This window comes from Nerophis ophidion, linkage group LG19, assembly GCF_033978795.1.
Source record: "Nerophis ophidion isolate RoL-2023_Sa linkage group LG19, RoL_Noph_v1.0, whole genome shotgun sequence".
Taxonomy (NCBI): domain Eukaryota; kingdom Metazoa; phylum Chordata; class Actinopteri; order Syngnathiformes; family Syngnathidae; genus Nerophis; species Nerophis ophidion.
The window spans coordinates 20942721-20967502 of NC_084629.1; the positions used below are offsets into that span (position 1 = coordinate 20942721).

General features: G+C 41.2%; 1 protein-coding gene across 2 annotated transcripts in view; it reads right to left on the reverse strand.

The window, feature by feature from the left end:
* LOC133538164 (aryl hydrocarbon receptor-like) overlaps positions 1-24782 on the reverse strand; it is a 96474-nt gene that overhangs the window by 10431 nt on the left and 61261 nt on the right. For both annotated transcript variants that reach the window (XM_061879524.1, XM_061879523.1), the window contains exons 3-9: positions 14001-14104; positions 4524-4613; positions 4351-4459; positions 665-792; positions 382-584; positions 218-327; positions 9-150 (exon numbers count right to left, since the gene is read on the reverse strand). In XM_061879524.1, coding sequence (XP_061735508.1) covers positions 9-150; positions 218-327; positions 382-584; positions 665-792; positions 4351-4459; positions 4524-4613; positions 14001-14104 — 886 coding nt within the window. The remainder of the gene's footprint in view (positions 1-8; positions 151-217; positions 328-381; positions 585-664; positions 793-4350; positions 4460-4523; positions 4614-14000; positions 14105-24782) is intronic.

Below are 24782 nucleotides of genomic sequence, written 5' to 3' on the forward strand. Positions count from 1 at the left end.
AGACTCACGCTATGGCTTGCTGGTAAGCGATGATGAAGTCGGGTCTTCCTGCTTTGTAAAACAGCTTGGCATTCGACTTGACCCAAACCCAGGTTCTGGATTTACTGAGGAGGCGGAATATAGTCAGGCCGCTTTCTCCGGTTTTCATCACTGTTGGGACGCAAAGACATTAGCGGAGGGCGTAGCAGGTGTCGAGTGGAGACATGCCGGTACATACTTCGCATGTGGTTGTCGGCGCAGTACATCATGTCGCCGGCGTGGATGAACTGGTAGCCCGAGCCGTTAATGCAAAGCTCCACCTCCGAGTAGCCCAAAATGATCTTCCCCCTGCAAGGAGACGCAAAGTGAGCCGGCGCCGACTCCCTGGCGTGACGTTGTCACCTGTCATCCATGCTCATGGGTGAGAAGTCCAGCTTGTGCTTGCTTTGGAAGAGCAGCGTCTTGGAGCGGATCTCCACGATAGACGCCGGCTGCACAGGCGTGGCCACGGCGAACAGCGCCAGCTGCGGTTTGGCGTGTGCGCCGTTGTCCCTGAAGAGGTTTTGGCCGTGCAGGTACTTGAGGCGGCCCTGGAACTTCAGAGCCTGGGCACAGAAAAAAAAGGACACAACGCGGCTGAGATGCGAGATCGCGAGAGGGCCTGGTGCGGTAAGTCGGACGCTACCAGGAAGCCGGAAGAGTTGTCCAGGAGGCAGCGGAAGCGAGAGACAAAACTTCTCTCCAGGAATGACGAGTTCTCTGGCGGAAGCTGGTTTGCATCGTAGAACTCTGTCCTCGTGCATCCATCCAAACCTGACAACATCAAACAACAACACTCAAAAACCTGTAAAGATGGAACTCAAGCCCTTCAGACCCGGGGTGTCCAAACTACTCGTTTAACAAGGAATTTTAAAAATCTAAGAATAAAATCGCTGCAAGTCGGACGTCATCTTGTGGACAGTGTGGGTAATTCTGGTTAATTGCACTTTGAAATGTTCACAGCAAGGCATTTACCGTATTTTTCGGATTATAAATCGCTCCGGGTTATATGTCGCACCGGCGGAAAATGCATAATAAAGAAGGAAAAAAACATATACACGTCGCACTGGAGTATAAGTCGCATTTTGGAGGGAACATTTTTTGATGAAATCCAACACCAAGAATAAACATTTGAAAGGAAATTTAAAATAAATAAAGAATAGTGAACAACAGGCTGAATAAGTGTACATTATATGATGCATAAATAACCAACTCAGAACGTGCCTGGTATGTTAACGTAACATATTATGGTAAGAGTTATTCAAATAACTATAACATATAAAAAATGCTATACATTTACCAAACAATCCATCACTCCTAATCGATAAATCCGATGAAATCTTCTTCCTCAATGTAGCTTCTAAACAACTCTGCCAACTCCAAAGGCATGCACCGCTTCCTCTTGTCGTTTTCTGCTGCATATTTCACTACGTCCATCTTGTAATCTGCAGTACATGATTTCCTTTTCGGTGCCATTTTTGTTCAGCCCTTCTCATTTTTTATAGGTTACTGCCAACGATTAAATTATTCATTTTAATAGCTACGGCAGTAGCATCTAGCATACAGCAGTTAGCATTCCGTGACCCACAATGCACTTCTGCCATGACCCTACCCCGCCAAATTCTTATTGGTTGACGTGTGTGTGACGATTGCTGACGTGTGTGTGACGATTGCCGACATTTTCTTTGTCTCTTCCGCGAATGAGATAAATAATATTATTTGATATTTTACGGTAATGTGTTAATAATTTCACACATAAGTCGCTCTGGAGTATATGTCGCACCCCCGGCCAAACTATGAAAAAAACTGCGACTTATTGTCCGAAAGAGTCAACACACATAACACAATCTTTATGGATATTGTAAAAAAAAAAAAAAAAAAAATGGTCCATCACAACACATAATTCAAAATTACCCCCATTTGAATCCACTGAAATGCATGATGGGAAAAATGCTAAAAACTAGTTTCCATGCACAAAATTAGTCTGATTTCTTAAGTAATTCCTTTTTTTGTATTTTCACAATTTTTACGTGTGAAGTCCCAGTGTCCATGCACTCTCTCTAATGCGACTATTGGTCGGACGCCATGCGCCTGGGGGGCACTAGTGGACAGCGTGAGTAATTCTGGTTAATGAACTTTAACTGCACTTTGAAGTGTTCACAGCAAGGCATTTACTTATATGACCGTGGGTAATTCTGGTTAATTGAACTTTCAAGTGTTCATAGCAAGGCATTCACTTATATGACCGAATCCAAACAACCTTCCCCAATCATGGCGCAAATAAACCAACACAAAAAGTCGACGCACATGCTCACACGTAACACAACCTTTGTGGATTTTGTTAAAAAATTAATAAAAAAAGGTCCAACCACAATACATAATTCAAAATTACACCCATTTAAATCCACTGAAATGCATGATGGGAAAAATGCTCAACACTCGTTTTCATGCACAAAATTAGTCTTGATTCCTCAAACAATCCTTTTTTTGTGTATTTGCAGTGCCAGTGTCCATGCACTATCTCTAATGCGACTATTGGTCATACGCCAGTAACCTCCCATACACTCTGGGGCACTTTTGTGGGTGACCTATGACATCACACTTGTTTTAAGTGATGTCCTTTGTAATATTGGCACGGATGACAAACATTTTGTCTCTAATGGCTATGCTGATGTTACATAGCAGACATCATCAAGAAATTATCTTATAGTGCACTACCAACATGACGCTACTACGCAGGTCCGAAGCAAAGAAAGACCGGCAGGAGAGAGTTTTTTGAAGGAATGTTAGGACGGAGAATCATGGAAACAAATTTTCGAATGACTCGGAGTTCATTCAAAAGGCTCTGAGGATTGATGGAAGGAGTTTATATCCAAAGGAAAAGAACGTTGGTTCCCTGGTTGATACTGTTCCAAATGAAGGTTGCTATTGTTCTGGAATTTCTTGCAAGTTGTGCGAAAAGTGAATAAGATGTTTGGAAACACTTTATTATCCGCCTTAATATACTGTTTTAATTTCGTTCCTCTAATTCACAGTTTGTTCGAGACTCCAAACTTAGCCAAATTTTACAATTCCTAAACTACCTTCTTAAATTAATCTTTCTTTTTTTCACCCATCAAAATGTTCTGTTCTTCAGTTTTTCTTCACTAAAAATGTTGCTTTGTTTTTTGAACGGTATTTGCTTCCGGGTTATAGCATGGGCGATACGAAGGGTCCCCTGCGACCGCACAAACCCACTCGGGAGATCTGGTTTCCAATCGCATAATCCAGGTGCGTTAGTCAGACTTTTCAAAAACCGAACACAGATTAAGGTGCTTCCATGGGTTGTAGGAGGCTTATTTAGAGCCCAACTATTTCAGAAATCGGATTTATTTAGTACATGGACACGCACTGACTCTCTCCACACTTAATTATCCATGTTTGGCGCATCTTATCTGCTTCATATTTCTGATAAATTACAAAACTTTAAGGAGGTTGTCACAACATTATACATTTCACATACTCCTAATATCTAATTATACTAAATATTAATTACAGACCCATTATATTAATATAATAATTATATACATACATACACATATATATGTATATTGTTACTTTACATGCAGTCAGGTTTTTTTTTAGCCCAATACGGCACCCGATTCAAAAAGATTGGACACCCTGCTTTAGACCGTCATCAGAAAGGACTTCAAACAGTTTCCTCAGAAACTCCACTCAATAATTGTGTGTGACGAAATGTATATGATACATTTATACACACACACACACACACACACACACACACAAACAAACATATGTACATATGCATACATGCACACACATATACATATGTACATATATACATACATGCACATATACATATGTACACATACACACACCTATACATATGTACATGCACATATATACACACACACCTATATATATATATATATATATATATATATATATATATATAGGTGTCTGTGTATATATTTATATGTATATATATATATATATATATATATATATATATATATATATATATATATATATATATATATATATAATACATAGAGATTATTTTATTTTATTAATTTTCATATAATTTTTGATAAGCTTATGAAAACCTCAAATAGAAAATCTCCAAACATGTGGGGTTATCCGAAACTAAGCCTTGATCATCATCAACTAAAGACTTGACATATCTTACTTTGTATGTAATTGCTGTATATCACATATTAGCGTCACATTTCAAGTTGAGTTGTTGACATGAACAAACTTTTGCAGGATAGTTTTGGAGTTTCCCCTGTACAATATGCGGATCAAAGTATTTGGACGCATCCAGATACATACGTTCCACTTCCAAGTCGGGTGGGTTGAGAGCAAAGTGGAGGTTCTGCCTGAAGATCCCGCGGTCGTCTGTGTGGATGAGTTCAAACACGCTCTGGTGGACCACGTCTGACTGAGGACACAAGACCACGGTCAAGGCCTCATTTCCGCAACAACCACACACAAAAACCACTCACCTGCTGGAAGCCCAGGTACTCTTTGATGGTGGGGGACGCGTAGAAGACCACCCCCTCAGACGTGATCACCAGCACGAAGCCGTTGAGTGCCTGCACGGTGAACACTCAAGTTAGCGCTTTCCTGCAGTGTCACTCGTTTGGTCACTTGGTTTGACCAAAACCAAACCACAATCGTTCAATAAAAATAAAGTCAATCAAATGAATCTGTTGCAGACACCCAAAAATATCAACACAGAAAATATTTTGCAGAAAATAATGATAGAATGACACGCGGAAATAAATCTCAAATACATAAATATGGTGGATGAATATGAAAAGTGGGGCGTTTTAAAAGGCAGTATATATACTGTATACACAGTACATGTATGCTAGCATGTCTTCCACAGCATTTTGACCGGAACAAAGGCTGGATGTTATAGCTGAAAACTGTATCCTGATACCGGTCAGTGATTATTATCTTATATTATAATTATTTTTATAACCTATGGAGGATAAAGGACCTGGGACCTCACGTAACAAGCTTAAAAAACCTGGCGTACGGCGTTTTCCATGGCAAAAATTAGATGTACAATAGTGAAAAGATTCATTTGGACCCATTTCTGGGGGGTATCTCACGTGAGAGAGAGGGGGGGGGGGGGGGGGGGGGGGGGGGTTAATTTTGCGCTGCATTCCGCTAAAAATTATGGAAAGCGCCACTCCACATAGAAATTGAGGCTGTGGTCAAAGTTGGAATTGGACCCAAAGCACATTTTAAGATATGCAACCCTTGACTGCCCACTGGCGGCTGAAGTATATAGTGCATGCCCCAAATTTGTCACGTTCATTGTGTCAGGTAAAAAGCAAAGAATGGGGCTGTATAATTCCACTTTCTACTGTATCAAGGCTGACGTTGACGTGGAAATGTTCGTTGACGTACGCTCATTTCTACATGTGGTGGATACTTTGGTGATATATATATGTGTGTATACATATTATATTAATCTGATTTGTACATATTCAATAATTAATATAATTGGTTTGACTTTTACCATGTTTACATCCATGACAACCTCCTTGTAGTTTCGTAATAAATTAGAAATATCAAGCAGCTAAAATTTACCAAACATGGATAAGTGTAGAGAAGAGAGTATTTTGCATTTTTCCCCATCATGTTTTGTAATGGATGTAAAATGTTTATAATGTCCACAAAGTTCAGTGGGCAGGTTGTCTTATGTGTGACCATGTTTGTTGACATTTTGTGTTGGTTGTTTTTTTTTCTCCCGCACCATAACTAGGGAAGGTTGTTTGCATTGGGTCATACAAGTAATTGCTGCGCTTTTTTCAATTTAACGAATAATTAAAGGTCATTGAACTGTATTACTCACATGATCCACTAGCTGTGGACATAATAGTTGCATCAACATTGTCAGACTGTTAAAATGAATGCAATCTTCCTGTGGGTAAGATTCCTTATTAAACTTACGCCTCGTGGGCCAATGGGAGACTTCAGCGGGCGGAGTGTGGACACCCCTGATCTAGGGATAATTTTTCCGCCTTTTGCTGACAAAACATGTCCCTGTGACTCCTTGGCAATGTCAGGCGGACACCAACCACGGCTGGTCACCACACACTGCCACCGTCACCTATTTGGCTGTTAGCACAAGAAGCTCTCCTGTGTTGTAATAATAAACTGAGTACTTAAACAAGAGTCAAAGTCTTTCGTATCCTTCGTGATATAAAGCTATGGTGGTTTTTCAGACGTGTGGATATAGAAGTGTGTTGCAAAAGCATGATGGTAACACTTTTCCCCACATTTACAGGGCATGTAAACACCGGACATGACGTAGGGGTTCGTGAGACTAGATGGCGCTATTGGAGTACAAAAGAGGCTTAAATCTCCCTGCAAAAAGAAGATATGAGTAAAAAATCCAACTCTGCAATGGAATATATCCCTATACTTTATCAAAAACAGATTTGATCACGTTCCCAGAAATATGGAACTATTGTGCTCCAGACATCATTCTACACAACAAAACAGATGGAAACTTGGAAAAGCATGGAGGTCTACAATTTCTTTGTGCGTGGCTGGGTCAGGGAAATTGGTATCAAGACTCTCCTTGATAAATATGCATCGTTTTTGCTCGGGCAAGGTTGCATTTCATGATTTCACTTTGCGTCGACTGCCATGTTTAATGTTGCACGCACCGTTTATGAGTCAAATGTTTTTCTCTGTCTTTATGAAAATATAACTATAGATGTCAACATTATGTATGTACTGAAAGATTCATTTATGATTGTTTATCAAATATAACTATAGATGTTAACTTTGTGTATGTGCTGAAAGATTAAGTTATGATTGTTTATCAAAATGTAACTGTCGATTTCAACATTGTGTATATGCTGAAAGAATAATTTATTATTGTTTATCGAAATATAACTATAAATGTCAACAGTGTGTATGTGCTGAAAGATTAATTTTTGTTTGTTTATCAAATATAACTATAGATGTCAACATTGTGAATGTGCTGAAAGATTAAGTTATGATTGTTTATCAAAATATAACTATAAAGAACACTGTATATGTGCTGAAAGATTATTTTTTGATTGTTTATCAAAATGGAACTATAGATGTTAACATTGCGTATGTGCTGAAAGATTAATTTATGATTGTTTATCAAAATATACCAATAAATGTCACCATTGTGTATGTGTTGGAAGATTAATCTATGATTGTTTATCAAAATATGACTGTAGATGTCAACATTGTGTATGTCCTGAAAGATTCATTTATGATTGTTTATGAAAATACAACTATAGATGTCAACATTGTGTATGTGCTGAAAGATTCAATTATGATTGTTTATCAAAATGTAACTATGGATGTCAGCATTGTGTATGTGCTGAAAGATTCATGATTGCTTATCTAACTATAACTATAGATGTCAACATTGTGTATATGCTGAAAGATTTATTAATGATTGCTTATCAAAATATAACTATATAAGCTGCCACCTTAACATGGTAGAGGAGTTTGCGTGTCCCAATGATCCTAGGAGCTATGTTGTCCGGGGGCTTCTATGCCCCCTGGTAGGGTCTCCCAAAGCAAACTGGTCCTGACTTTACAGTTGGCGCTCCAAGTTCCCTGGATTTTTCCCTGCTTTCTCAAGTCGCGTGCTTTCTTGGCGATTCCAGCATTACGTTTTGTGAGATGCTCATTCATGTACACCAGGGGTGTCAAACTCAAATACAGAGTGGGCCAAATTTTAAAACTGAACAAAGCCACGGGCCAAGGTTGAACAAATTAACCTTTTAATAGGGACCCAAACAAGTTTTGCATTGAATATTGAACAAGCAAGGCTTATATAACTTTAAAGTTACATGCAAAATCGAGTTTCAAATAATAATAACAATAATTAAAAAAGATCAATCAATCAATCAATGTTTGCTTATATAGCCCTAAATCACTAGTGTCTCAAAGGGCTGCACAAACCACCACGACATCCTCGGTAGGCCCACATAAGGGCAAGGAAAACTCACACCCAGTGGGACGTCGGTGACAATGATGACTATGAGAACCTTAGAGAGGAGGAAAGCAATGGATGTCGAGCGGATCTAACATGATACTGTGAAAGTTCAATCCACAATGGATCCAACACAGCCGCGAGAGTCCAGTCCAAAGAGGATCCAAGACACAGCAGCGAGAGTCCCGTTCACAGCGGAGCCAGCAGGAAACCATCCCAAGCGCAGGCGGACCAGCAGCGCAGAGATGTCCCCAGCCGATACACAGGCGAGCAGTACATGGCCACCGGATCGGACCGGACCCCCTCCACACGGGAGAGTGGGACATAGAAGAAAAAGAAAAGAAACGGCAGATCAACTGGTCTAAAAAGGGAGTCTATTTAAAGGCTAGAGTATACAAATGAGTTTTAAGGTGAGACTTAAATGCTTCTACTGAGGTGGCATCGCGAACTGTTACCGGGAGGGCATTCCAGAGTACTGGAGCCCGAACGGAAAATGCTCTATAGCCCGCAGACTTTTTTTGGGCTTTGGGAATCACTAATAAGCCGGAGTCCTTTGAACGCAGATTTCTTGCCGGGACATATGGTACAATACAATCGGCAAGATAAGATGGAGCTAGACCGTGTAGTATTTTATACGTAAGTAGTAAAACCTTAAAGTCACATCTTAAGTGCACAGGAAGCCAGTGCAGGTGAGCCAGTACAGGCGTAATGTGATCAAACTTTCTTGTTCTTGTCAAAAGTCTAGCAGCCGCATTTTGTACCAACTGTAATCTTTTAATGCTAGACATGGGGAGACCCGAAAATAATACGTTACAGTAGTCGAGGCGAGACGTAACAAACGCATGGATAATGATCTCAGCGTCTTTAGTGGACAGAATGGAGCGAATTTTAGCGATATTACGGAGATGAAAGAAGGCCGTTTTAGTAACGCTTTTAATGTGTGCCTCAAAGGAGAGAGTTGGGTCGAAGATAATACCCAGATTCTTTACCGTGTCGCCTTGTTTAATTGTTTGGTTGTCAAATGTTAGAGTTGTATTATTAAATAGAGTTCGGTGTCTAGCAGGACCGATAATCAGCATTTCCGTTTTTTTGGCGTTGAGTTGCAAAAAGTTAGCGGACATCCATTGTTTAATTTCATTAAGACACGCCTCCAGCTGACTACAATCCGGCGTGTTGGTCAGCTTTAGGGGCATGTAGAGTTGGGTGTCATCAGCATAACAGTGAAAGCTAATACCGTATTTGCGTATGATGTCACCTAGCGGCAGCATGTAGATGCTGAAGAGTGCAGGGCCAAGGACCGAACCCTGGGGAACTCCACACGTTACCTTAACGTAGTCCGAGGTCACATTGTTATGGGAGACACACTGCATCCTATCAGTAAGATAAGAGTTAAACCAAGACAGGGCTAAGTCTGACATACCAATTCGTGTTTTGATACGTTCTAATAAAATATTATGATCGACGGTATCGAAAGCAGCGCTAAGATCGAGGAGCAGCAACATAGATGACGCATCAGAATCCATCGTTAGCAATAGATCATTAGTCATTTTTGCGAGGGCTGTCTCCGTGGAGTGATTTGCCCTGAAACCGGATTGAAAGGTTTCACATAGCTTGTTAGACGCTAAGTGTTCATTTAACTGCTCCGCAACAATTTTTTCAAGGATTTTTGAAATAAAGGGAAGGTGAGACACCGGTCGGTAATTTACCATGAGGTCAGGATCGAGGTTAGGTCTTTTAAGGAGAGGATGAATAACCGCTTTTTTGAATGCTAGGGGAACAGTGCCCGAGGAGAGTGATAAGTTTATAATATTTAGCACTGATGGACCTAATAATACAAAGAGCTCCTTGATCAGTTTCCCAGGAAGAGGGTCAAGTAAACATGTTGTCTGTTTTATTCCATTTACACGTTGTAACAATTCCTCTAATGTTATTTCCTCAAAACGAGAGAAACTATTTTGGAGGGCAGTATCCGCCGTATATACAATCGTGTCAGTGTTAATAGAACCCCGTTGTAGCTGGGACGCATTGTCTTTAATCTCCTTTCTAATGACTTCAATTTTCTTACTAAAGAATTGCATAAAGTCATCAGCTGAGTGGGTTGAGCTACTGGAAGGAGTCCCTTGTTGGGTTAGCGATGCTACCGTACTAAACAAAAATTTAGGATCGTTTTTATTACGGTGGATGAGATTTGAGTAATATTTAGCTTTAGCTGAGGTAAGCATGTGTTTATAAGTTATCAAACCATCACTCCATGCTTGATGGTGCACCTCAAGTTTAGTCGTGCGCCATTTGCGTTCCAGCTTTCTACATAATAATTTCTGAGCTCTAGTTTCTTCTGTAAACCACGGGGTGCGCTTTTTTGGAGCCTTTTTTAACTTTAGCGGTGCTATGTTATCAATGGTTTCGCGCAGGGCGTCGTTAAAGTTGTTAGTGAGGTTATCAATAGAGCCCACATACTTTGGGAATGGTGCCATTACCGAGGGCAGTAGGTCAGCAAGAGTTGTCGTTGTGGCTGTATTAATGTTGCGGCTGCTATAGCAGTTATTATTATTATTAGTTTGACGAACATGCGTCTGAACCTCGAATTTTATAAGGTAATGATCAGACAATACTTTAGTATACGGGAGTATCGTAACTTTGGAAACGGTGATGATCAATGGGATATCAAATAAAATTTAAATAAAAATTGAATGCCTCTTTTCTATTTGCAGCCTTCTGATGTAAATATCAAAATAAACTTTTTCCACAGGCCAATAATACATTTGAAAGTAAAATAACAACAAGGAATGAATCAAACATTCAAGCCTTGAAGTAACAGGAGAAAGTGAATGAAAATGTTATTGCTCAGTTTGCTACACTGATTTGCTTTAACAACGCTTATATAACTTAATAGTACAAAATCAACTTTCAAAAAACAAACGAAAAAACATCACATAAATAAAATTTAAATAAAAATGTAATGCTTCTTATCTATTTGCAGCCTTCTGAAGTAAATATCAACATTAACGTTTTCCACTAGCTAATAAATTTGAAAATAAAAACAATGAGGTGGTCGGGGTTGGGGGTTGGTGTGGTTTGGTGGTAGCGGGGGTGGATATTTTAGCGTTCCGGAAGAGTTAGTCCTGCAAGGGGTTCTGGGTATTTGTTCTGTTGTGTTCATGTTGTGTTTCGGTGCGGTTGTTCTCCCGAATTGTGTTTTTCATTCTTGTTTGGTCAGGGTTCACAGTGTGGCGCATATTTGTAACAGTGTTAAAGTTATTTATACGGCCACTCTCAGTGTGACCTGTATAGCTGTTGATCAAATATGCCTTGCATTCACTTTTGTGTGTGTGTCTACAAGCCGCATATAGTATGTGACTTGGCCGGCATGCTGTATGTATAGAGGAAAAGCGGACGTTACGACAGGTTGTGGAGACCGCTAAAGGCAGTGTCTTTAAGGCACGCCCCCAATATTGTTGTACGGGTGGAATTCGGGAGAATGGTTTCCCCGGGAGATTTTCAGGAGCGGCACCGCCGCTGTATAATACCGGCGGGCCAGCTCTAATGTTAATTTGATATTGCCTCAAGGGCCAAATTAAATTACACGGCGGGCCAAATTTGGCCCACGGGCCAGAGTTTGACACCCATGATGTACACATTTGTTCCCTTGAGCTTCTTTCCCTGTCTTAGCAATGCCATTTTAGATTTTCCGTTCACGAGTTTCACGAGCACGACTGGAGTGACGTTGTTGTTTTTTCTGTTCAGTGGGATGCATGTTTCGATGGTATTAATGTCGATTTCAATTTCCTTTGATTGCAAAAAGTTGACCACTTGCTGTTCTGCTGAGACAATATCCATTTCGTCTGGTTCACCTTCATTATTCACAGCTTTCGCATAGGATCTTGGTTTAATTCGGTGCCCTGTCACAATGATATCATTCATTCGTTTATCCTGCTCCTTTTCATCTATGATATTCCACAGCATGTAGTTGTCTTCTTGAAGGGTTTTCATTTGTTGGCGCATATCTTCTTGAAGGGTCTTCATTTGTTGGAACATATCAGCGGCTTAATTTTTTCTGGTTTTGTTCTGAGTTTGCAGACTTTCCATATTTTGCTGCAGACTTTTCACATCTTGTTTGCGTTCTGTTGTTGCTTTTCTCAGATCTTTTATTATTTCTTTGATTTCTTCTTTCATATCTTTTTTCCATCCACCCATCATTTCTTTAATTTCTTCTTTCATTTCTTTCCATTCTTCTTTCATTTCTTTTTTAAATTCATGGAGTATTTTTTGTAGTACCCCTTCTTCATTCCTATCATATCCTGTGTCCAGTCTCAAATCTTGTTCCCAGTTGTGTCCTGTGTCAGCTGATACTGAACGTTTCGGGATTTCAGTCTTTCCTTTAACTTTTGGCATCGCGGCAGTTGCTTTAGCGACTTGCGGCACTTTTAACTTGTTTGCTTCAACAAATTCGTACCTTGCGTCGTCCAGAGATCAATTTGAGGAATCAGCCTGTCAACTTGTATCACTCTGCGACGTTGGAAGCACTTTAAATTAAAACTGCTGTTTCGATTTAAAGTGCTTCTAAAACAAGTGCTATTAAAACAGCTGTAAACTCGCCGTAGCTTTTGGTTGCAAGGCAACCGCTTTGAATTGCGGTAAGGCGCCAATGGCTTGCGGCTAACGGCTCTTCCAACTTGTCTTATTTCCGCATATCAGTGCCTCTCCACTGACCAAAATCAGGTCAAAGATACCAGGTGACTCTCCTGTGGCTGTGATCGCAAATCAGTGGTCAAAATCTTCAGACTTAACAAAAACTCCGGTAGCAGAAGCGGAGCCTTTTTCTTTGCGTCCTTTCTCTTTGACAAGAAGTGACATTTTTGACCTTTTTTGGTCAACATTATGGTGGATCATTTATCTACTTGTTCATCTACTGTTAATATCTTCTTATTTGTTCTAACATGTTGTATCTACACGTCTGTAAAAAAGTAATAATCACGTATTCTTATGTTGTTTGATACTTCAGTTTTGGAAGCTACCACAAATTTGGGAATCGATCCGACACCAAGTACTTACAAGGTCATACATTGGTCACATTTAAAGTTATCCTGTGTCCAAGGATGTATTTATTGAGTTTATAAACAATAATAAAAAAAAAGATTTTGTGATGCAAAAAAAAGATGCAGTCATTGTATTATCAACAAGATATGGCTCTTGTGCTTGGTATCGTTACTGTCAATATCTGTGTAGATCAACCCATTTGTTAACATTCAGGAGCGCTAGCTTGCTGTTAGCGGTTAGCTAGTGTATCCTCCTGCAGTGTGTATGTAGTGAAGCATGTTTAGATACTCCTCGTCCTGCAGGGATGATACTAGTAAGAAACTCACTTTAATTGTCACTATGGAGGCGATGATTAGTGATTAAGAAGTAGCCAAAACACTGTCGACGGTCGTTTGCCGCTAGTTAGCCATGTGTAAAAGCACCTCCTGGTGAGCGGCGGTATAGTGTTTATAGCTTGACATTTATCATTAGTTTTTAAGCCAAAATGCATCTGTTCTCTATTTTCTGTCTAAACACTGTTTTTGCTTGTAAGAAGTCTGTGTGTGTGCGTTGCCGAACATGCCCATTTGCTCGTAAAAATGTAACGATGGTGTGCTGTCATGTCCGTAAAAAAAAAAAAGTACAGGTATTTTTCAGAGGCAGTATAGTACTGTTTTTAATTCATCAGTACCGCGGTACTTTATTAGTACCGGTATACCGTACAACCCTACTTCCTGCGTTGCTCGTTTACCAAAGAGTGAGTGGTTCTGTTCATGCAACCAACCTTGCTTTGCAACTTTTCTTTCTTCCATCAAAGAAAACAAAATTTAAGGTTGTATCAAACACATTTTGTTATTGATAGATTACATGTCCATCGCTGTATGTATTGATATTGTTTTATTGCCCAGCCCTGAGCAAAACCCGTAGGGGCCGTGACCCACATAGGAAGCAGGTGTCGTACCCGGAGCAGCAGGTCTCCCTCAGATAATCCTGTGGTTTCCAAAGTGTCCCCATTGGACTTGTTAGCTGCGGGAAAGCCCGGCCTGGTGCTGTTCTTGACCGTAGCTGAGAGAGAGCGATAAAGAGAGAGAGAGAGAAAGAGAGAGGGTTAACCACACACAACGTAAACAAATGAAAACGAGTGGAGATGTTTGACTGGTGGCGTAGCTCGTGCGATTATCTCATCCAGTCTTAAGAGCGCTTCAAAAATGTGCCTCGGCTTGTTTGAGACAAAAAGGCGAGCTGGTGTCATAATCCCTTCTTTCATGGCACGGCCTGGGAGCTAAAGGAGGAGGAGGATGTAACAAGACACTTTACTGCTGCCACAAGACAAAGAACCGCACACACTTAAACTACATCGGCTCCAAACGTCCTCGGGGAGATCTTTTATTGTGCGTGGAATCCGACGGCGAGTTTGCAATATTGACTTTGGCGTCTGGTGCCAGTGTTGTGTAAGAGCGCCACGGCTGTGGGCGGAGCTGCTTATCCGAGGCCTGTTTGGAACAAGGAAACATCCTTGTTGTTTGTCGGCAGTGTGCAAAAAGTCATTCCGGGATTTGCAAACAGCTAAAATGATGCATAAAGCAAACTATACCCTGCTAGCCAAGAATGTACAACAATTCTTCTCAACAAAAGAGGAGAAATATAACCTTACAGGAAAATCTATTTTAAAACATGTGTATGCTCGTACAACACTTAAAACCATATCCGAATGTAGAATTCAATTATGGAATGGATTAACCAAAGAAATCAAACAAAGCACCAATATGATTAAGTTTAAGAGACTGTTTAAACTAAAAGTGTTCAAAAAGTACACAGAACAATAATTATGATGAACAATTTGAACCCTTTTTTGTTTAGATAAAGACTCTTTATGTATATAATATTTGTTTACTTACTATAGTATATTATTAATTTATTATTCATTCATTCACTCTTCTGTTAGAGAGAACAAGGAAACTAGGATACAATTGCTATGGTATGAAAAGGGGTAGGATGAAATTAGCTCAGCTTCTTCCTACTCTTTTTCGGATGCGCTGTAATGAAACAGCTGGAAATATGTGATGCATTACATTGTATCGTATGTTCCAAATAAACTGAAACTGAACTGATGGCTAAATTATTATGTATTATAGGTGGGCCAAGGAAGAACACACAAGCTTTTGGTGTAGATCAACGGAGTCCAAATTAAGGCACACAAGCTAAAAATAGCCTGCCGGCAAGACAGCACGAGTTCAATAAACAATCCATAACATATATAAATAACCAGTAGTCTAATTGCTGCCATTTTGTGGACATCTGGTGACAAATGTAAGTAACTTAGCCTTTCAAGTCAAGGAAGTACGGCATTTACTTATATGACCCAATCCAAACAACCTACCCTAGTCACACGGTGAATAGTTGTTGTTTTTTTACCAGTACAAAAATGTTATAAACATGGTCCCACATAACACAACATACTGTTTGAACTTTGTAGATATTATAAAAAAACGTCCAATCAACATACAAAAACCAAAATCCCATTTAAATCCATTACAAGGGATGATGGGATGCAAAACACTCTCTCCACATTTATCCATGTTTGCCGCAGTTTAGCGGCTTTACATTTCTGGTTGATGAAACAACCTTAAGGAGGTCGTCATGGAAGTAAACAAGGTAAGAGTTGAACTTTCACATACTCTTAATAACCAGTTATAATAATTATAATTTATATATCCATCATATAATTAGTACTCATATGTATAGGCTTTATATATATATATATATATATATATACAGTATATATATATATATATATGTATATATATTTTTTTTCTTACATAGTGTATATCCATACATACGTGTATGTACTGTATGTGCATACATACACACGCGCGCACACACACACACACACACACACACACACACACACACACACACACGCACACACACGCACACACGCACGCACACACGCACACACGCACATTCATACATATACACATATATTGTCTAATTGATTGAGTGTTTTCCATGCTTGTGTTGACATTTCCTTTCCTTTCTGCCTTGATAGCTGTGGGGATTAGAATCAGAGGAAAGTTACATAGATACATTTCCTATATTTTTCCCCTATTCCTTATTTTCCATTGGTCATAAAAAAAAATCAATAATCATCGATATCGACTGAAATAAAACACTTATGTTGTGATACAGTTTTCAGCCTGAGCTATTATCTTGAAAAACGAGTAAGCTGTGAGTCGACACATGTATCCAAATTGGACTCCTCAGTTCTTAAGGTGCTGTGAAATGTGCGCCATGTCACTGCTGCTGCTCACTGCTCCCCTTACCTCCCATGGGGTGACCATGGGGATGGGTCAAATGCAGAGAGTAATTTCACAGCATAACAAACACCATGTTCAAACATAAGGGTGTCCATATGTGCACTTGGCACCAGGACACCCTAGGCCGCAGTTCCATGATCGACTTTGTAGTTGTGTCATCGGATTTGCGGCCTTATGTTTTGGACACTCGGGTGAAGAGAGGGGCGGAGCTTTCTACCGATCACCACCTGGTGGTGAGTTGGCTGCGATGGTGGGGGAGGATGCCAGACAGACCTGGCAGGCCCAAGCGCATTGTGAGGGTCTGCTGGGAACGTCTGGCAGAGTCTCCTGTCAGAGAGAGTTTCAATTCACACCTCCGGGAGAACTTTGAACATGTCACGAGGGAGGTGCGGGACATTGAGTCCGAGTGGACCATGTTCCGAACCTCTATTGTCGAGGCGGCTGATTGGAGCTGTGGCCGCAAGGTTGTTGGTGCCTGTCGTGGCGGTAATCCCAGAACCCGTTGGTGGACACCAGCAGTGAGGGATGCCGTCAAGCTGAAGAAGGAGTCCTATCGGGTTCTTTTGGCTCATAGGACTCCGGAGGCAGTGGACGGGTACCGACGGGCCAAGCGGTGTGCAGCTTTAGCGGTCGCGGAGGCAAAAACTCGGACATGGGAAGAGTTCGGAGAAGCCATGGAAAACGACTTCCGGACGGTTTCGAAGCGATTCTGGACCACCATACGGCGCCTCAGGAAGGGGAAGCAGTGCACTATCAACACCGTGTATGGTGCGGATGGTGTTCTGCTGACTTCGACTGCGGATGTTGTGGATCGGTGGAGGGAATACTTCGAAGACCTCCTCAATCCCACCAACACGTCTTTCTTTGAGGAAGCGGTGCCTGGGGAATCTGTAGTGGACTCTCCTATTTCTGGGGCTGAGGTCGCTGAGGTAGTTAAAAAGCTCCTCGGCGGCAAGGCCCCGGGGGTGGATGAGATCCGCCCGGAGTTCCTTAAGGCTCTGGATGCTGTGGGGCTGTCTTGGTTGACAAGACTCTGCAGCATCGCGTGGACATCGGGGGCGGTACCTCTGGATTGGCAGACCGGGGTGGTGGTCCCTCTCTTTAAGAAGGGGGACCGGAGGGTGTGTTCCAACTATCGTGGGATCACACTCCTCAGCCTTCCCGGTAAGGTTTATTCAGGTGTACTGGAGAGGAGGCTTCGCCGGATAGTCGAACCTCGGATTCAGGAGGAACAGTGTGGTTTTCGTCCTGGTCGTGGAACTGTGGACCAGCTCTATACTCTCGGCAGGGTTCTTGAGGGTGCATGGGAGTTTGCCCAACCAGTCTACATGTGCTTTGTGGACTTGGAGAAGGCATTCGACCGTGTCCCTCGGGAAGTCCTGTGGGGAGTGCTCAGAGAGTATGGGGTATCGGAATGTCTTATTGTGGCAGTCCGCTCCCTGTATGATCAGTGTCAGAGCTTGGTCCGCATTGCTGGCAGTAAGTCGGACACGTTTCCAGTGAAGGTTGGACTCCGCCAAGGCTGTCCTTTGTCACCGATTCTGTTCATAACTTTTATGGACAGAATTTCTAGGCTTAGCCAAGGCGTTGAGGGGTTCCGGTTTGGTGGCCACGGGATTAGGTCTCTGCTTTTTGCAGATGATGTAGTCCTGATGGCTTCATCTGGCCGGGATCTTCAGCTCTCACTGGATCGGTTCGCAGCCGAGTGTGAAGCGACCGGAATGAGAATCAGCACCTCCAAGTCCGAGTCCATGGTTCTCGCCCGGAAAAGGGTGGAGTGGCATCTCCGGGTTGGGGAGGAGACCCTGCCCCAAGTGGAGGAGTTCAAGTACCTAGGAGTCTTGTTCACGAGTGGGGGAAGAGTGGATCGTGAGATCGACAGGCGGATCGGTGCGGCGTCTTCAGTAATGCGGACGTTGTATCGATCCGTTGTGGTGAAGAAGGAGCTGAGCCGGAAGGCAAAGCTCTCAATTTACCGGTCGATCTACGTTCCCATCCTCACCTATGGTCATGAGCTTTGGGTCATGACCGAAAGGATAAGATCACAGGTACAAGCGGCCGAAATGAGTTTCCTCCGCCGGGTGGCGGGGCTCTCCCTTAGAGATAGGGTGAGAAGCTCTGCCATCCGGGAGGAGCTCAAAGTAAAGCCGCTGCTCCTCCACATCGAGAGGAGCCAGATGAGGTGGTTCGGGCATCTGGTCAGGATGCCACCCGAACGCCTCCCTAGGGATGTGTTTAGGGCACGTCCAGCTGGTAGGAGGCCACGGGGAAGACCCAGGACACGTTGGAAAGACTATGTCTCCCGGCTGGCCTGGGAACGCCTCGGGATCCCCCGGGAAGAGCTAGACGAAGTGGCTGGAGATAGGGAAGTCTGGGCTTCCCTGCTTAGGCTGCTGCCCCCGCGACCCGACCTCGGATAAGCGGAAGATGATGGATGGATGGATGGAATTTCACAGCAACTAGTGTGTGTGATAATAACTGGAGCTTTGACTTTTTAAATTAATAGCAGCGTATATATTTAATTCATAATGAATTTACCCTATTTTGACAGCATAGTACACCATAGTATGTGCAAACGTACTTAATTCAAAATGAATTGACCCTATTTTGACAGCATAGTACACCATAATATGTGCAAACGTACTTCATTTATAATGAGTTTACCCTATTTTGACAGCATAGGACACCATAGTATGTGCAAACATACTTCATTCATAATGAATTTACCCTATTTTGACAACATAGTACACTATAGTTTGTGCAAACGTACTTCATTCATAATTAATTTACCCTATATTGACAGCATAGTAGACCACATTACGTGCAAATATACTTCATTTTTAATTAATTTTACCTTATTTTGACAGCATAGTACACCATAGTATGTGAAAACATACTTTATTCATATTTAATTTACCCTATTTTGACAGCATAGTACACCATATTATGTGCAAGTGTACTTAATTTTTAATGAATTTACCTTATTTTGACAGCATAGTACACCGTAGTACGTGCAAACGTACTTCATAATGAATTGACCCTATTTTGACAGCGTAGTACACCGTAGTATGTGCAAACGTACTTCAATCATAATGATTTTCCTCTATTTTGACAGCAACACAATACACCACATGGGTACGGCGTGGCGAAGTTGGTAGAGTGGCTGTGCCAGTAATCTGTGGGTAACTAATTCAATCCCCACCTTCTACCACCCTAGTCACGTCCGTTGTGTCCTTGGGCAAAACACTTCACCCTTGCTCCTGATGGGTCCTGGTGGGTCCTGGTGAGCGCCTTGCATGGCAGTTCCCGCCGTCAGTGTGTGAATGTGTATGTGAATGGGCGAATGTGGAAATACTGTCAAAGCGCATTGGGCTCCTTAAAAAGGGGTAGAAAAACGCTTTAGAAGTACAACCCATTTACCATTTACCGTAGTATGTGCAAACGTACTTCATTCATAATTAATTTACCCTATTTTGACAGCACAGTACACCGTAGTTTCTGCAAACGTACCTCATTCATAATGAATGTACCCTATTTTGACAGGAGAGTACACCGTAGTATGTACAAACGTACCTCATTCATAATGATTTTACCCTATTTTGACAGAATAGTACACCATAGTATCCGCAAACGTACTTTATTCATAATGAATTTTCCCTATTTTGACGGCACAGTGCAGTGGTTCTTAAATGGGGGTACGTGTACCCTTGGGGGTACTTGAAGGTATGCCAAGGAGTACATGAGATTTTTCAAAAATATTCTAAAAATAGCAACAATTCAAAAATCCTTTATAAATATATTTATTGAATAATACTTCAACAAAATACGGATGTAAGTTCATAAACTGTGAAAATAAATGCAACAATGCAATATTTAGTGTTGACAGCTGGATTTTTTTGGTCATGTTCCATAAATATTGATGTTAAAGATTTCTTTTTTGAGAATAAATGTTTAGAATTAAGTTCATAAATCCAGATGGATCTCTATTACAATCTCCAAAGAGGGCACTTTCTAAGTTGATGATTACTTCTATGTGTAGAACTATTTACTTGTAAATGAATCAGTTGTTTATTTTTCAACAAGTTTTTAGTTATTTTTATATCTTTTTTTGCAAATAGTTCAAGAAAGACCACTACAAATGAGCAATATTTTGCACTGTTATACAATTTAATAAATCAGAAACTGATGACATAGTGCTGTATTTTACTTCTTTATCTCTTTTTATCAACCAAAAATGTTTTGCTCTGATCAGGGGATACTTGAATGAAAAAAATGTTCATGGGGGTACATCACTGAAAAAAGGTTGAGAACCACTGGCATAGTGCACCATAGTATGTGCAAGCGTACTTCATTCATACCATGAATTGATTAACGTGGACCCCGACTTAAACAAGTTGAAAAACTTATTCGGGTGTTACCATTTAGTGGTCAATTGTACGGAATATGTACTGTACTGTGCAATCTACTAATAAAAGTATCAATCAATCAATCAAATGAATTTAACCTATTTTGACAGCATAGTACACCATTTATAAGGAATGTACCCTATTTTGACAGCATACTACACCATAGTATGTGCAAGCGTACTTGATATTGCATGGAGGTGCTTTCAAAGACCACAAAGTGTGTGTTTGGCACAGTGAGTTGTTGTTGTCGACTCATTGACAAACACAAACACCATCTTCCTTCCCCGCCTACGCCTTTGTGTTTTCCGTCGTAAGCAATAGCGAAACTTCCTTCATGTGGTCGGAAGCGACGGGAACCTCCCATGAAGTGGCCTCTCCCAAACGACGGACCGTCCAGTCCGGTGACGCCAGCTCCTTTTCGGAGCGTGTGCAACTGCGACTCGGCCTTGCGATGATGTCATCAGAACAAAGTACGACTATATAACTCCCGCTGGTTCAGTTTTGAACAAAACCCCTCCAGAAGGTCTTATTCCGTATCTGGAAAACCCACCAAGAATCCTTCTACTGTTTTTTTTCCCCTGCACTCAGACCTCGCGTGAGTAAGTGGGCCTCTCTGGGGCCTCCTGTTTGTTTTCATTCGACTCTTGCTTCCCCGGCACTGAACTCGCTCCCTTCCATCTTTTTCCATTATTAACCGCCTGACAGTTTCTGGTGCTGCTCCGTGCACGGCCAACAGGAATTCCTGCGAGATGGACTCGATGCCTCGTGGATCTTTGCCAGCATCTTTCACGGACATTCTTCAGGGGGGAGGGATGATTTTAATAGATCATTTCCGGCTTTTTCTTGTACATTAGGAAGCGCACCAAAGTGGCAACAAGTACTGCAGACTTCTTTTTAATACCCTCCTTAGGGGTAAAGCACTAGGACAGTGGTTCTCAAACTTTTGTCACCACCTCAGAAAACACTTTAAAATACAGTCACTTAGTCGGCAAAAGTACTCTTTAAAAACAAAGCAGAATTTTTATTTAACAAGTACCGTAAATTCCATACTATAAGCCGCTATTTTTTTCTACGCTTTGAACCCTGCGACTTATAAAACTGTGTGGCTAATATATAAAAAGCCATAATGCAAATAGTTTAAAAACAAGCAAAAACACTGAAAAGGTGTGTTGTTGTTTGTGCTATGGAGCCATCTTTTAGACAAGTTCGTTCACTGCTGCTTGGACTGAGCTTTCAACCGGAAGTCGAAGTGCCGATCGGTCTTCAAGTGTCCATAGCGTGATGGCTCAAAAGGAGTCTTCATTCATCATTTCAAGCAACGGTTGTACGTTTTACAACATAACTAAAACAATTCTTACTTACCAAACCATCTGTAGGAGCGTTTTCATGCATATTCGTACAATACGTGCTATCATAATGTAATCAAGCAAGCATTGTTAGCATTAGCTAATATGTTAGCATGTTTATCAGTGTCTGTAATCTCGTAAATTCACCAAAACGTCACTGTGGCGTTATTGAGTCTGTTTAGTTAATTGGAGAGCTAGCTTCCGCAGGTAGAGGGAATGCATCAAAGAACGAGGGAGCCATTTTGATATTTTTGTTTTTAATAACAGGCTAATCCAATGTAAAAATGCTAATAAATGTATCTACGAAAGTGAGTATTATTAATATTATTATTAGTATTATCCGGTACGTTTTTGGCATCGACCGAATCCGCCAGTCTTAACCTGGCAAAACCCAACAGTATCATTTTACTGTACCAGGGTTGCCCGGCCCCACCTTGGCACTTGGCCATTACTCCAGCAGCACTGACAGCGGACTCAGCCAAACTACATATGAGGTACTGTTGCAATTTTCAATGCCAAAATAAGGCTCCACTTTTCCAAAAATGCAAATGCTGATTAGGGGTGTAAAAACAAAAAATTAGATTTTCGAATGAATCGCGATTATTATTTGTAATGATTCTTAATCAATTAAAACATTTTTTTTTTTTTTTTTATTCTGTCCTGTCCAGTCATTCAGACAAATCATATAGTTGATGTACATATTTACTTGAGAAAAGAGAAGTGTGGGATACTTCTCTTTTTGTCTTATTTATATTCGACTTTATTAAATGTTTGGGTGGAATTTTATTAAAAAGTGATGAAAAAGTATGGATTTGGAATCGAGAATCATTTTGAATCGAATCATTACCCCCAAGAATCGAATCGAATCGTGCGGTGCCCAAAGTTTTACAGCTTTTGCTATTACACGTTGGCTTTGCTACTGATTAGCATTAGCGATTTTACAAACCCCATTTCCATATGAGTTGGGAAATAGTGTTAGATGTGAATATAAACAGAATGCAATGATTTGCAAATCCTTTTCAATCCATATTCAATATTTATGGAACATGTCCACGAAAAATCTAGCTGTCAACACTGTCAATACTAGCATGCTAATGTTATTTTCACAGTTTATGAACTTACATTCATATTTTGTTGAAGTATTATTCAATAAAACATTTCACGTACCCCTCGGCATACCTTCAAGTACCCCCAGGGGTACGCGTTCCCCCAATTGAGAACCACTGCACTAGGCCACTGAGCATGTTGCAATCAACCAGCTGGTGCGTAATAAGTACAACAATTACAGTATTAACACACTTACTATGATTTTACGATGAAAAAAACTTATGTATTAACACATACAAAAGTACTGCAAATTGGTACAGTTGAGTATCAATATCGATTTCCAGGTACCGGGAACCATTACGTATCGGTTCATAAGTGAACGGTACCCATCCCTATTCATAATATACATTAGCACCAAAATTCATCTATTTTTTACTATTCTTCCATAGTATTGTTCATCCGATTGATCCCGATCAAGTGTCCAAATGTTCAGCACTTTCAGGACATGCAGGCTCATCCAGTTAATGTTCTGTAATAAAATCATAAGTGGCTGGCTCACATCGTGGTCACTCCGTGATCACGTACGACCGCCAGACACTTCTGGATGTGGACATATCGGGCCGTTTTGGACTGATAGACGCGTGCGTGCTAAACGTGCTAACTAGCATGGGAATACGTCGGCGGCTACATCCAGGGGCCTGTGAAGCAGGGGAGTATAGTAGCAGCGGGGGCCGTCTACGGAGCAGACGCCAGCGGTGTGATCGGAAACACGGATGTCGAGCGGGGCTAAAAACAAAGCAGAAGGCTAATCCCCACAGAACACCACTTCCCTCCATCCTGAAGACGGATTTAGATGGAAAATGCGAGACTACTGGTCTGGGTAAGGAGTCAGTTAAATTAGAACACGTTTTTTCTGCTTTGAGTGTTTCAGAGTTGGACATGTGTTTTACAGAGGTGGCTAACTATGATGCGTGCAGTTTATCAAAGCAACAAACAAACAATCGGGAAATCCCCGTTACTGAGGTGGCTAACCATGATGCGTGCAGTTTATCAAAGCAACAAACAAACAATCGGAAAATCCCCGCTACTGAGGTGGCTAACCATGATGCGTGCAGTTTATCAAAGCAACAATCAAACAATCGGAAAATTCCTGTCGTATCAATTCCTAGATATGGTCGTAACTATACTAAATGCACTGGGCATAATAAACACAACATTATTAATATTGCTACTACGGATAATTTGATAAAAAATTCCCTGAAACAGCCCACTACCTATAATATAGGTTTTTTAAACATAAGATCATTGTCTCCCAAAACGTTGTTAGTTAATGATATTATCAGAGACAACAATCTTAACGTCATCGGTCTCAGCGAAACCTGGCTTAAACCAAACGACTTTTTTGCGCTAAATGAGGCATGTCCTCCTAACTTTACACATGCGCATATTGCCCGTCCGCTTAAAAGGGGTGGGGGGGTCGCACTAATATACAACGAAAACTTTAACCTTAGTCGTAACATAAATAATAAATATAAATCGTTTGAGGTGCTTACTATGAGGTCTGTCACACCGCTGCCTCTACACCTGGCTGTTATCTACCGCCCCCCAGGGCCCTATTCGGACTTTA